General features: G+C 44.6%; 1 protein-coding gene across 1 annotated transcript in view; it reads left to right on the plus strand.

Annotated features, from left to right (window-relative positions):
- The window catches only part of CFAP47 (cilia and flagella associated protein 47), a 643,784-nt gene that overhangs the window by 176,684 nt on the left and 452,723 nt on the right, over positions 1 to 14,377 (plus strand). Inside the window, exon 33 of the mRNA XM_054005907.1 lies at positions 47 to 242. Coding sequence (XP_053861882.1) covers positions 47 to 242 — 196 coding nt within the window. The remainder of the gene's footprint in view (positions 1 to 46; positions 243 to 14,377) is intronic.

A 14,377-nucleotide genomic window follows, 5' to 3' on the forward strand; every position in this document is an offset into this window, starting at 1 on the left:
AATTATACTTTTTAGTAAAAAGATGAAATATATTTTCTGATTTCAGGTGTTGGTCCTTGCACGTGTATCATCACTTACTACCAGTAATCTGTTGAGCTCAGAAAGCCTGCAAAGCATGCCAAGAATAAATGCTGAGCCTTTATCCAGTAATATATATTCTCCATCTGAAAGACTCCTCCTTACCTGGCTGAATACACATTATGAGAAAACCAGAAAAATTGTGTGGAAAGACTGTCAAAAAGGTGAAGCAATACTTTGACTATTCTCCCCTCCCCCACCCCCTTAGTACTTTTGCCCCAGTTTCTGTATATCTTAAGGATATTGTGACAGTTTGTCACTGAAAGTACCATACTTTGAATATGTGTCCATAAATATTCCACTTATCGTGGCACATACATTCCATTCACTCAAATGGAATCTTTGGCCAGCAGTACTCATTGGAACCACACCTGTGCCATTTGTGCTCCTCAACCTAGGGCAAAAAGGGCAGAGTGGGGAAGCTGTTTGCCTTTGGAACTGGTGTATTTGTCATCAGATCACCCTAGTAGCTCTGCACCTGCATGGATTATAAAACAGCCTAGCAGATCACCAGAGCAGATAGTTCTCATGTGATCAGGAATGATGGATAAAGATTCCATCATCCAGACCAACTTTCACAAGTGTGGTCACAAAATCATAAATCTATTTGCCACAGAGACAAACACAAGGTGTCACACTTTCTGCTCCAGAGGAGTGTAAGTCCCAGTTCTCAATGAGAAACTTGCCTCATCTTGTGGACTCTGGGGACGAGTACCTATCTGCCAATTCTCCTTATACCAAGGGTCTTGAAGCTCAGACAAGATGTGGAAGTTCTGATCATGGTAGCACCACTTCGGCCTAGGCAATTCTAGTCCTCTGATCTGATGAAATTGTCAGTTCGACCACTGGTAACATTACCTCTGTTTCCAGACATAATTTCTTTCAGTGTGTGTCAATGTGGATCCCACTCTAGGTGTGCATGCATTCAATGCATACGAGGCCAGGTGTTTGGGGTTTTTTTAGTTAGCCGTGTCTGCTGGAACCATGTTCACAGTCTGTGTCTCCTTTATGCCCTCCTATAAAAGGGCATAAAGGGTGGAGTGGCCCTCCTTCCGTGCCTTCTTACTGCCAGTGGCAGCAAGTCATAATCTAGCAGTGTACTACCAGTGGCTAGAACCCTAGCAAGCTTTTTCCTCAAAAAAGCCGCTCTGAAAGTCTTTAAAATTTCTTTCAGTGCTTAACTTGCATCCAAAAATCCTCAAACTGGACTGCAATACATCAAAAGACCCCCTGAACTAATGTTCACCCCTCCCCTCCAATACAGAGCCCCTTGTACAACATGGTGGAATTCAGTACTGCAGATCATGACAAACAATATGTCAGCAATGCATTACATTAACAAATAGGGTGGCATACGCTCATCCTGGTTATGTCAGGCAGCCATCAAACTCTGCGAATGATGCCAACTCTATTCGGTAACCCTGCTGGCCCTTCACCTCCCAGGAATAAACAAGAGTATGTCAGACTTACTAAGCAAGAATCTGGTATCCAACCTTACGTGGTCATTATGAGACTCCATGTTGCACCCTATCTTCCAGGTGTGGGGGAACCTGGCGATAGACCATTTGAATTAGCAGAGACTGCCAGTTGCAAGATTTTCTGTTCCAGGGGCAGCATGAACTTGAAATCCCTAATGATGCATTCCTCCTCCTGTGGTCTAAGAGCCTCCTCTGTGCATTCCCTCTGGTTCTGGTGATTCCCCAGGATAATACAAATTAGATGGGACAGACACCGTGATCTTGATAACCCCATATTAGCTGAGACAGTTCTGGCTCTCAGACCTTCTCCAATTGTCCAGTGAACCTCCCATCTATCTCCCTGTCTGTATGGACATAGTATCTGGCCTTGGTTCTGAAACACTGCCTCTAGAACCCCCCTTGCTACATCTGATGGCCTGAATGTTGACTGGATTAACAATATTAGCAGTGTTTAGGAAGGCCTCCATTGTAAAAACTTGTGCTGCAAAATTTGAATTAATTTTCTGTGTGGGCAGCCCAGGACAATGTGGACCCAGTTGAGTCTCCAATACCAAAGGTTCTAGACTACATATTATCTCTGAAGGAAAACGTCCTAGCATTTAGTTTCCTGAAAGTCCATTTAGCTGCAATCTCTGCATATCATGCTCTGATTTTCACAGTCACTCTTCTCACACTCCATAGTGACAAGATTTCTCAAGGACTTTTGTGCTCATGACTCCCTGTCAGAGACCCAGCTTCTTCTTGAGATCTCAACATCATCATCCTTCTGTGGATGATGTTCCCTCATGGAACCCCTGTTTGAACCTCTGTGGCTTATTTGAATGTACTGATCTCTGAAATTTGTAGGGCAGCTACTTGGGAATCATTATATACATTTTAAAGGCATTATTCCCTTGTCGAGGCATCTAAGTCAGATGCCTGCTTTGGCAGAGCGGTCTTAATTATTTACGTAAACTCTGAGCCCTGGCACTGGAATCGGGGGGGGGGGGGCCCTCACTTTTTAACAAAAGAAATGTAAGTGCAGAATTCATGTCCCCTGCAGATTCCTCCTGTCCTCCCCGCGAATAATAGATTCTGCTGGAGAGATGCTGCAATTACACTTTTTGCCCAGCAGGGGCTGCTGTGGCACCAGAAGAGAGGGAAGCTGTCTCACTGCTGGAGCAACCAGCCTCGAAGAGGGAGGGGGCACTTTGGCCTTGGCCCCCACTTCTAAAAAGGTTCTGGCACACTTGCCTGAGCATCCACCTCCAGGACTGCTTGTGAATCACTAGAAGTAAAATACATATGGACAAACACTTGAAGACGAGAGAACAGTTACTTACCCTACAGTAACCGTGGTTCTTTGAGATGTGTTCTCATATATAATCCCCAATCAACCCCCCTTTCTTGCTACTACATAATCTAGTTAACACCTAGATTTCTTATTGGTGAAGGAACTAAGGGGTAGTTGGTCTCCACTTTGCTCTTTATGCCCTCAGTTGTGGGGGTTGTGAGGGCACAGAATCCGTCTCAGTGGACACTGCTGGCCAAAAGATTCTGATCTCCAGTGCATGGAGTGCATTGCAAACCTGAAGCGGAATACTTGTGAACAACACATATTGAAGAACCACAGTTGCAGTAGGGTAAGTAACTATTCTTTTTGCCTCCTGGCAATACTTTGTAGCTTAGTATCATAAATTGTTGTAAAAAATGAATTCATACAATTTATCTTCAATTCTAAAGCAGGATTAAACCATTATTTAGTTTTAAAAGCTTTTTACAATAGGGTTAGAGTTGGCACTCAAAATGATGAAAAGTTTAATTAGGTAATCGGATACTCAGAAATAAAATGTTTGTATTAAATCATCATAATGGGGCAGATGGCTCAGTAGGTTAATGTTCTCATTTGTGAAGAGTTGGTTTCAGATTTGGCCATAGATAAGTGACAGTGAGTTTCATGGTCTCTGTCTGGTTCCTTATAGACACTTGTATACCACAAAATCCCCTCACAATTTAACATAATTAGTATTTTTCTGCTTTCAGAGAAGTTTCAGACTGGAATAGCAGGAGTGATTGTGTGTGTGTATGTATGTGTATATATGTATATGTATTTTCTATGTGGAAGTTTACATGGTGACTGCTTTGACTATACCTGCTTCAAGCCAGTTTTTTCAGTTCATGGTTTTTATGGGTCCTCTCAACAAAATAATAAAATTGGTTAATATAACGTGTTGCCTGTGCAACCTTAATTTGGCCCCTTATTTGTATGCAATATGATACAATCTTTAATTATATGATCACATATTATTCTTTACACAGGACATCTACATTATTCAGTGCACAGGATGGATGGTGCTCATTTCATGAGGAGCTTCTAAAATATTTTGTTTTTCAGCTTATTATTCAGTGTGTGTGGCTCTAGGCCTTCCTTATTACACTATTATTCACACCCTACTCTGAAGACAGAATTATTGATTTCCTCCTGGGGTTTTCTGTAGTGCTCATCATTGCAGTATCTGAGTGCTTCACAAATATTAATTAATCAATTTCCACAACGCCGCTGAGATGAGGTGGCAGTGGTAGAGGGTGACCAGATGTCCCGATTTTATAGGGGCAGTCCTGATATTTGAGGTTTTGTCTTCTATAGGTGCCTATTACCCCCACCCCTTGTCCTGATTTTTCACACTTGCTATCTGGTCACCCTACAAGTGGTATTCTAATTTTATAGCTGGGGAACTGACACAGAGAGATTAAGGTAAAAAGTATCCACTAATTTTGGGTGCCCAAATTGAGATGCCTTGGGCCTGATTTTTCAGAGTAATGAGCAGTACAATAGCCCTACCAAGTCCTGCATTTTGGATGATTTTGTTAATTGTGTTTAAAAAAAAAAATCCATCTTTTTTTTTTTTTTTTGTGGGCTGGTGGTCTATATTAGATCCTTACCATGATTTTACCTTTGATTTTTTTTATCACTATTATCCTTACCCAGAGACTTTCAACAGGTCAGTCTCCCACTTCTATCTCAACCTCAGTGCAATTGTATACATCTTTGATATCCATGGCACCGCCTCCTCCTTTTTTCCCTGCCTGTCCTTCCTGTACAAGCAGTACCCTTCTGTACCAATATTCCAGTCATGTGAATTATCCCACCAAGTTTCTGTGATGCCATATGCCATATTTGTGATTATTCACTAGTATTTCTAGTTCTTCTTGTTTATTCCCCGTACTTCCTGCATTAGTACCCAGACATCTAAGATGTTTATCAGATTTCCCCTCTATATTCCCTCTTGTCTCTCCTTTGTCCATGTTGCATATCCCATGTTCCCCCAAGATTCCAACCCTTCACCTAGGTGTTCATGTTTTGGACTTACCTATGGGCTTTTGTTTCCTGCCCCCCTTAAACCTAGTTTAAAGCCCACCTCAGCAGGTTAGCGAGTCTGTATCGAAAGATACTCTTCCTCTTCTTTGGAAGGTTTATAAAGAGGAGAGTGATAAGTTGTTCTCCTGAACCATTGACAGGACAAGATGTAATGGGCTGCAATTGAAGTAAGGGAAATTTAGGTTGGACATTAGGAAAACTATTCTGACTGTGAGGGTAGTTAAGCACTGGAACAAATTATGTAAGGAGGTTGTGGACTCTCCATCATTGGAGGTTTTAAAGAACAGGTTAGACAAATAGCTGTCAGGGATCGTCTAGATAACACTTAGTCCTCCCTCAGTGCAGGAGATGACCTATTGAGGTCCCTTCCAGTCCAACACTTTTATGATTCTATGATCTGATGGCAGAATCCTCTGATTTGGGTTTCACCCGATCGATACCTGATACTCTGTCTGATAGCTCCATTTTTTTGAACAAGAGTATTTTGATACAAACCACAATCTTCATTGTCACCAAGCCTCGACAACCACTAAACAGGTATTTTTACTGACTCTTTGAGGACACTGTACCTGTCCCACCTTTTGGAAGACACCTATTGCTCTTTTATAGTGCTTGGAATGACACAACATTGAATAAGGGGTGTTCAGCACTATAAAGGAGGGATATGTTATCCAGTTCATCTCCCTCCCTTTCTCCAACCCACCTTCCCCATCTCTTTTCAGGGAACCATCTGTGAGACTGTATTGCTTCAATAAGTACAGTCTCTTTTGGAATTGGGAGCAATAGAAGAGTTGGCTTGTCATTACAGAGGGAAAGGATTCTATTCCTGTTGCTTCCTAATCCCCCGAAAGTCAGATAGTTTGTCCCATTTTTTGACCAAGTTGTACTGCTTTATCAAGAAAATCAAGTTCAAGATAGTTACCGTTGCTTCCATTATCCCTTTCCTGGAGAATGGTATGCTGCCCTTGATTTGTAGGCCTCCTAGATCCATGTGGCAATACAACTATGCCCCAGGAAGTACCTTCACTTCATAGCAGGAGACACACACTCCCAATTTATGGTGCTCCCCTTTGGCCTGTTGTCAGCCCCAAGAGTCTTGATAAAACACATGGTGGTGATAGCGGACCACCTGTGTCACCTAGGTGTCCAAATTTTCCCTTGCCTTGACGATTGGCTGTTGTGCAGAGCCTCAAGCATCCAAATCCATATCCGCATCCTTGAAATCAGATAGCAGTTCTTTCATCTGGCCCTGAAACTGAATTTAGGCAAAACAAAGTTACAGTTCATGCAGCATATAATATTCATAGGAGCAGACCTCAACACTGTAATTGTGATGTCCTATCTTCCTTTGAACAGGTTTCAGTTCTTAATTACTCTCTCCAAAAGCTTGAAGTCCAACCCAACAACAGTGCCTTCCTGCCTACAACTGGGTCACCTGGCCTCATGCAAATACATAAGTCTGCATGTCAGACTCACCTTTGCCGTCTTCAGTCCTGGCTCCGTTCAATATATCATCCATCCAGGCATCTTCTGGACATGCTGGTTTTCATACCTGCATTAATGCTTCAGTCCCTGGACTTAGCCCTTCAGAATCAACTATAAATCTCTGGTTACAGATGCATCTACCAAAGGCTTGGGGGCCTACCTTGCTTGACTTTGTGTGCAAGCTCTATGGTCACCCCAGGATGTCTCTCTGCATGTAAATGTGCTGAAGCTCTGTGTTGTTCATTGGTATCTGCCATTAGGAGCTGGGAAGGTGCAAGTCCTTACAGACAACACCCAGTGATTTAGTCATAAATCTCAAGGTACGGGAATGCCCTCCCCACCCCAAACACCTAGCTTGAAAGTGATGGGGGGCAGTTCTTGCTATCTGCCTTAGGCTATCATGGGACTCCCTGACCATCCATGGGGAGTTGCAAGTTCCAGCATGGTACTCCGCTGCTGTGATTGGTGTGCAGGGCAGGGGTTACCAGAATAGATTCTTTCTGGGTATGGGCAATGAGGGTGGATGTCTGGGGGGAATACAGTGATTGGCAGCAGAACAGGAGGTGGCTAACACTGATGGACTGTTGGGTTTCGAAGTATTGATTGGCTGCCTAATTTGGCACAGAGAATTTATTGTCTGTTCTCTTTGACTAGTAGTGGTTGGCTACATAATGTTACCTAATATTGGGAGGTGGTGATTTGCTCCCTGAGGATGTTTAACTGACATGATCATTGTTACTCACTATTATCCCACTTCAGGGCCACTTTGTGCATGGTCATTGGCATGTAAGTGCTAGACTGGATTTGTCACTTCCCATTTAGGCTGACAACTGGGAGTAGGAGTCTGCATGTAGAGCATCTTGGTCCCTCCCGCTCCCTTAGCTGGGCTGCGATTGGGTGAGTTTGGGTGGGCCCTCTCCTCCCCTCCCTATCCTTGGTAACCCCCAACTCACTGCCTCATCCTAGCAATGGACATCCTGCTTTTGCCTCCCTCTGATCGTCCCTCAACTTCCTTCCACCCTATCTCTGTGATTTTTAGCTTGCCTATTTTGTATGTTATGACTTCTCTACAACATAGTACCAGAATGGTATTCTGGCACATTCTGTCTCAAAGCCCCCGCTGTCCATTGCAGTGTTTTATCTCAGCAAGGGTCAATATTGACTCAGCTATGTCAGGAGGCTATCCATCTGTGGAACCTATGCATAAGGAACAAAGTTTCCCTGAGAATTTTCCACCTTCCAAGAGTGAGGAAACCATTGCAGATTCCCTCAGCAGGGATTTAGTGGAGTGGTCAATCAAAAAGGACATCCTCCTCCAAATCTTCCATCAATGGGGATACCCAAAAATAGACTTGCTCACTACCAACCTGAACAACAAATGCAAAAGATTTTGCTTCAGGCCAGAGTCTGGGTTCCTTAACAGATGCATATCTCCTTCTATGGACCAATCATCTGCTGTATGCGTTTTCTCCAGTTCTCCTCATCCCAACAGTACTCAAGAAGCTGAAAACAGATAAAGCAACATTAATCTTAGCAGCACCAGCCTGGCCAAGATGGTACTGGTTCACAGACCTACAACAGCTTTCAATCAGGCCACCAGTTGAACATGACCTATCTTGGAACCAGGGCAGGTCTCTACATCCCAACCTCTGATCTATCCACCTCACTGCATAGATGATGCCTGGTTAGACGCTCATGAAAAAATTGTGCTCCGGAGATGTCCAAACTGTCTTACTGAGCAGCAGGAAAGATTCCACTAGAGCAACATACACAGCTAAGTGGAAGGAATTTTCATAGACTCATAGACTTTAAGATCAGAAGGGACCATTATGATCATCTAGTCTGACCTCCTGCACAACGCAGGCCACAGAATCTCATCCACCCACTCCTGTAACAAACCCCTAACCGATGTCTGAGTTATTGAAGTCCTCAAATTGTGGTTTAAAGACTTCAAGGTGCAGAGAATCCTCCAGCAAGTGACCTGTGTCCCACGCTGCAGAGGAAGGCGAAAACCCCCCAGGGCCTCTGCCAATCTGCCCTGGAGGAAAATTTCTTCCCGACCCCAAATATGGTGATCAGCTAAACCCTGAGCATGTGGGCAAGACTCAGCAGCCAGCACCCAGGAAAGAATTCTCTGTAGTAACTCAGATCCCATCCTATCTAATATCCCATCACAGGCCATTGGGCATATTTACTGCTAATAATCAAAGATCAATTCATTGACAAAATTAGGCTATCCCATCATACCATCCCCATTCCATCTGGGCTTGATCTCTTTTTTTTTATCACCCTATTGCTCGGACATTAGTCATATACTGGATTATTTATCACGTTTGAAGTCATCCAGCCTTTCAGTTAGCTCTGTGAGCGTTTACTGTGCTTCCTGTCTGCAGCTAATCCACCAGTAGAGGGGTTTTCTGTTTTTTCTCTCACCCTCTGGTGTCCAGATTTCTGAAAGGTCTAGTCAATGACTATCTTCTGGTATCTGACCCAGTGCCATCATGGATATTGGTTCTGTCATGGTTAATGGGAGGGCCCCTTTAAGCCCCTGGCAACAATGTTGCTATCTCTATCTGTGAAAACTACATTTCTGGTGGCAATTACTTCTGCAAGAAGAGTTTTGGAGCTACAGGCTCTGCTAGCTGATGCTCCCTGTGCAGTTTTCTACAAAGACAAGATTTCTCTCAGGTTCCACCTTAAGTTCATGCCAATGGTAGTGTTACCCAGGGCTGTCCTTACCCATACACAAGTACGCAGCTGCGTAGGGCACCAGGAAATTTGGGGCACCACATTTCCTGGTGCCCTGTGCAGCTGCGTGCTGCTCCAGCCCTTGCTCCGCCTCTTCCCCAAAGCCTCCACCCTGCCTTTTCCTGCCCCTGCTCCGCCCCCACTCCCCTGAGGACTGCTGCAGGGGTTGGGGGGGCCTGCATTCACTGTGTGGTAAGTGTAGGGTTACCATTCGTCCGGTTTTACCCGGACATGTCCTCCTTTTTGTGTTAAAAATAGCGTCCGGGGGGGAATTTGTAAATCACTCAAAATGTCCGGGATTCCCCCCCAGGCAGAGCGAGGCACGGCTGGGAGGGCTGCAGGAAAGTCAGACGCTCACATGGGGCTCTGGCAGCCAGAGCCCTTCCCCCTGCAGCTTGCCAGGCTGGACTCCGGAGCAGCTGTAGAGCTCCTCCTCCCCGCCCCCCTCCCTCCCTCCCTGCATTCTGAGCCAGCCGGGCCGTTTGCATTGCCTCGGCAGCTTCTCCTCCCCTGCAGCCCAGCGCCCCACTCCCGCAGCACTGTGCAGGGGCAGGGACCCGGTTGTGTGTTGCGCTGGGGAGCGCAGCCATGTGTCCGGCTCCGCACAGAGCCCAACATCCTGTTCTGAGCGGCAGGGTAAGGGGGCCAGGGGGCAGGAGAAGGGGCAGGGAGATTTTGGAGGGGGGCAGTCGAGACGGGGGGGGGGCTTTGGGGAGGGATGGAGAAGGTTTTGGGCAGTCAGGATACAGGTAGGGGGTAGGGTCCTGGGGGGCAGTTTGGGGGGGGGTCTTAGGAGGGGGCAGTTAGGGGACAAGGAACAGGGAGGCTTAGGTAGGGGGTGGGGTTCTGGAGGGCAGTTAGGAGGAGGGGTCCCAGGAGGGGGCAGTCAGGGGACAAGGAGCGGGGGGGGGGTGTTTGGGAGTTCTGGGGGGAGCTGTCAGGGGGTGGGGAGTGGTTGGATGGGGCGTGGGAGTCCCAGGGGTCTGTCTGGGGGTGGGGGTGTGGATAAGGGTTGGGGCAATCAGGGTACAGGTAGGAGTAGGCTCCTAGGGGGCCAGTTAGGATGTGGGGAGGGTCTCAGGAGGGGGCAGTCAGGGGACAAGAGGCAGGGAGGCTTAGGTAGGAGGTGGAGTCCTGGGAGGCAGTTAGGGGCAGGGGTCCCAGGAGGGGGCAGTCAGGGGACAAGGAACGGGGGAGGGTTGGGGGTTCTGAGGGAGGCAGGGGCGGGGCTAGGGCAGTACGGGGGCGGGGCTCCTCCGTCCTCTTTTTTGCTTGCTGAAATATGGTAACCCTAGGTAAGTGGAGTGACCTGGCCCCAGCCTGCTCCGCTCCCCTGGCTCCCAGCTGCACCGCCTGTGAGTGCTGGGGGGGGGGGCGGTTCCCCTCTACCCCCCAACCCCTCCCTGCAGAGGCATAAGTCCAGCCCCCCCCCCCCCCCCCCGGAGGCCTGGGGCCCCTCACAGCCCTCCCCCACCCCCATGAGGGGGCTGCATAGGGCACCAAAATGTCTAGGGACGGCCCTGGTGTTACCCAAACTATTTAGGGCCCCTTCCCTGGGTCCAGTGGTCCTCAACTGGTTAGCGGGACCTTTTCAGAGTGAACAAGCCTTTACATAGTAATACCCTTAACCTGTATTTATTAGCAGGTAATCAACAGAATACACTCACCAAGCATTCCAATGCTCAGTATTCCCAATAAACAGATGAACCTCTCCGGATGGCTAGTCAGGATTGGATTATTTGGGTCTCTGACTGCTGCATGGTATGGTTGTGCAGGGTATCTGAAGTCTAGCAGCTTGATCTTGGTCTAATTGTGACCCAGAGTTAGGTCCAACAAACTTCTCTTCTGACTCTCACTATATAGTTAAAATGAGAGTCCTTTGGGGGGAGGGATAGCTTAGCGGTTTGAGCATTGGCCTGCTAAATCCAGGGTTGTGAGTTCAATCCTTGAGGGAGCCACTTGGGGATCTGGGGCAAAATCAGTACTTGGTCCTGCTAGTGAAGGCAGGGGGCTGGACTCGATGACCTTTCAAGGTCCCTTCCAGTTCTAGGAGATGGGTTATCTCCATTAATTATAATTATTATCTATACCATAACCAATTATTTCACTCAACCCGTAACTATACAATAATTCTAACCAATCATTTAACATAAAACATCACTATACAGGGGTTCCTGTGTCTAGTGCCTGCCTACTTACCTTTTTGTGTTTTTCAAAGTTTGTTAAAACATCTCAAGGTCTGCTTATCTTTATGACTTGTTGGTGGGGATACACTCTCAGGGTGGAAAGGCGTAATCAGCGGTAGAATGTGACTCCCTGCTCCTCCAAAATACACACTAACTAATTTCTCAAAATAATCGCTAATGGGCTAAAACAATTTCCCTAGCAACAGCAAAAATATCATAATTTCTACTTATCAGCAAAAGCAACTTCTAACAAGAAACTCACATAGACATGCAGTAAGAAACTTGCAGAAACAATGTTAGCTTGTCCATACTCCCTTCCATTCTCATGAATCTGTGATTTTACTGTATCTATCCCTGTTAGTAATGCTGCAGCTGGTTTGTTGTTCTATCTGCCAAAGCCCAATTTTCCTGACTCTCTGGTTTTCTTGTTTTCAACTTATGTTGGCTGAATATATAAGATGGCTGCTGTCAATTCCAGGTCTTTTGCAACAGTGGTATCAGCTTTTCACCTGAATCAATCTATTTAGCTTCTAGTGTGTTTTCCGAAACCTCATTCTCCAAAACTGAAAAAAGCTGTCTCACGTTGGATGTCTGCAGAACATTGTTGTTCTGTCTTGTTCGCCCTCAGAGACTCTCCCAGGCTCTTTGTAGCCTAATATGAGAGAGTCAAAGGCCACCCAGTGACAGTTCAACATCTCTCACACTGGTTTCCTGACTGTATTAAAATTTATGATCTTGCGAAAGTCTCTCCTCCACTGAAATAAAGGCTCACTCCACCGGGGCTCAGTCCACTTTCTCAGCCTTTTTGAGCAATGTTCCATAACAGATGCCTGCAAAGCAGCAACGTGGCTATCTGTACATGCTTTTCCTGATGTGCCATCATTTAGCCACTTGGGACAATGCCAACTTGGGCAAGTTGGTATTGCAGTCTCTGTTCAGATACTCTGACATCCCACCACTTAAGAGGGAACTGCTACAGAGTCACCAGCAGTGGAATGTATATGTGTACAATGACTTAAAGGAGCAAAAATGGTTACTTACCTATAGTAACTTGTTCTTTGAGATGTGTTGTGCACATATACATTCCATGGCCCTCCAACCTTCCCCTCTGCTTCAGTCAATAATTTTACAAGTGGTGAGAAGGATGTGATAACCACTTTTATGGCTTTGGCTCCATGCATAAGGCGAGCAGGAGCCCATGAGCATAAGTCTCTGACACTTGAGTGCACTGGGTGCATATGCACCTACAGAGGACTATATATGTGCACAACACATCTCAAAGAACAACAGTTACTGTAGGTAATTAAGTAACTGTTTCCACCCTGTTTCAAAAAAACAAACAAACGTTTTTTTCCAAAAAAGTTTAGCTTGAGGCAGATACTGGCAAGAAAAATGTTAGCTCAAACTGCTAAAGTTTTGTGAAGTTTATAAGCAACTGGAAAAAAGACTTGTATAATGGGAAATAATAGACACTCTTAATAATAGGCAGTGGTATTATCCCCATCTGTAATTAAAGTTTTGATTAAGTGTTCAAGATGATCAGACCTAAGAATCTATTGGGTATACAGTATACTCCCATTTATCTGAATGGCCTGGGGGACATCCAAAAGTTTTGGATAACTGGCTGTTCAGATAAATGGAAGTGCTATTAATTAACATTGATCTACATGGGGGACTCACTGTGGATTTGGATAACTAGGATTTTCAGATAAAGGGACTTTGGATAACTGTAATTATACTGTACTAAGATGTTGGCTCAGTTTTTCTGTTTGAATAATTATGTACTTATTTTCTTTAATTATCTGAGTTTATTCAATAAAAATGGTAGATTCATTCTCCAGTTATGTGAGAGATTTATGATATTTTGGGAGTCATTGTTCAGAGAGAATGATTATATAATCTAAAGTCTTGAATCAGGATAAAGTTTAAGTTAGCCTTGCTTGTACATGCTAAACTTACAGTATTTAAATATTTGGAGACCTGTACTTGACTTGAAATTTGTGTTTATTTGTAATTTGTTAGTTTTGTTTTAATTCTGATGAAGCAGAAATGTTAGTTTCTGTATCTTAGTGTAAAATATTCCTTACCTTCATTCTGATTGTTCTGGAAACAGTTCAACACATTATCAAGCAGCAGACAAAAGCTGATTGCTCACTTCTGCTGTCTGTGACTACTGGAGAAGTCATGAAGATAATGTTGTGTCCTATAAAGAAGGAGCACTTACTCACCTTTGTTCCTAGGGCCTTATTGTAGAGGGAAACCTGAAATGTCAGATATTTTACACTGTACAAAATAAGTGTTCTCTATCTGTAATAGAGGAAAAAGTGATCATCTGAGGAACTGTTGGGTGAAAATCCTGGTATTTTACTCATACTAGTTGATATTTTGATGCATTGTCTTTAATGTAGTAAGGGTCAAATACTTGCTTTTATGTATACTAGCTAGATCAGTAAAAGTGAAGACACACATTAATATATGGAAACACCTATTATAAAAATATGTTAGCAATTAAGTAAAATATGGTATGTTTATCTACAGTTAAACCTCAGGAGTGTTTGGGTGGACTGTTAGAACAGATACACCAAATCTATAGAAAAACAGATCCTTGGTCCTAAATAATCTGAACTTGATATCCTTCAGTCATGCTGTCAGTCCATTTCTTTGACAGGCATTTCAAAGAAGGTTGGGGTTGCGTTCCAGGGAGGGCTTTTCTGATGCTTTGACTGAATTATTTCTTTTTAACATATGATTATTTTTATACTGGTAGGTAGTCTTTATTACATGTTCTACGGTATGTGTGTTGGGATACCTAGAGTCCTTGAATGGGCACTTGTTGTTGTTTAGTTTAAAGAAATATACATGTAACCTTTGAAAACTCTTGGCTGGCAAAAATATGCCACCTTTTCTCAGAAGACTTCACCTTGTTCATCCACATCTGTTCCCTCTAGTTTAAACTACTGCACTGCACTGGACTTTCTTCTTAGAAGTAGCTATGTCAGCCATCCAGAAACTTAAGCTGAGAAGCAACATTTTTCACTAGCTGA

This window comes from Malaclemys terrapin, chromosome 1 (assembly GCF_027887155.1).
Source record: "Malaclemys terrapin pileata isolate rMalTer1 chromosome 1, rMalTer1.hap1, whole genome shotgun sequence".
Classification (NCBI taxonomy): Eukaryota; Metazoa; Chordata; order Testudines; family Emydidae; genus Malaclemys; species Malaclemys terrapin.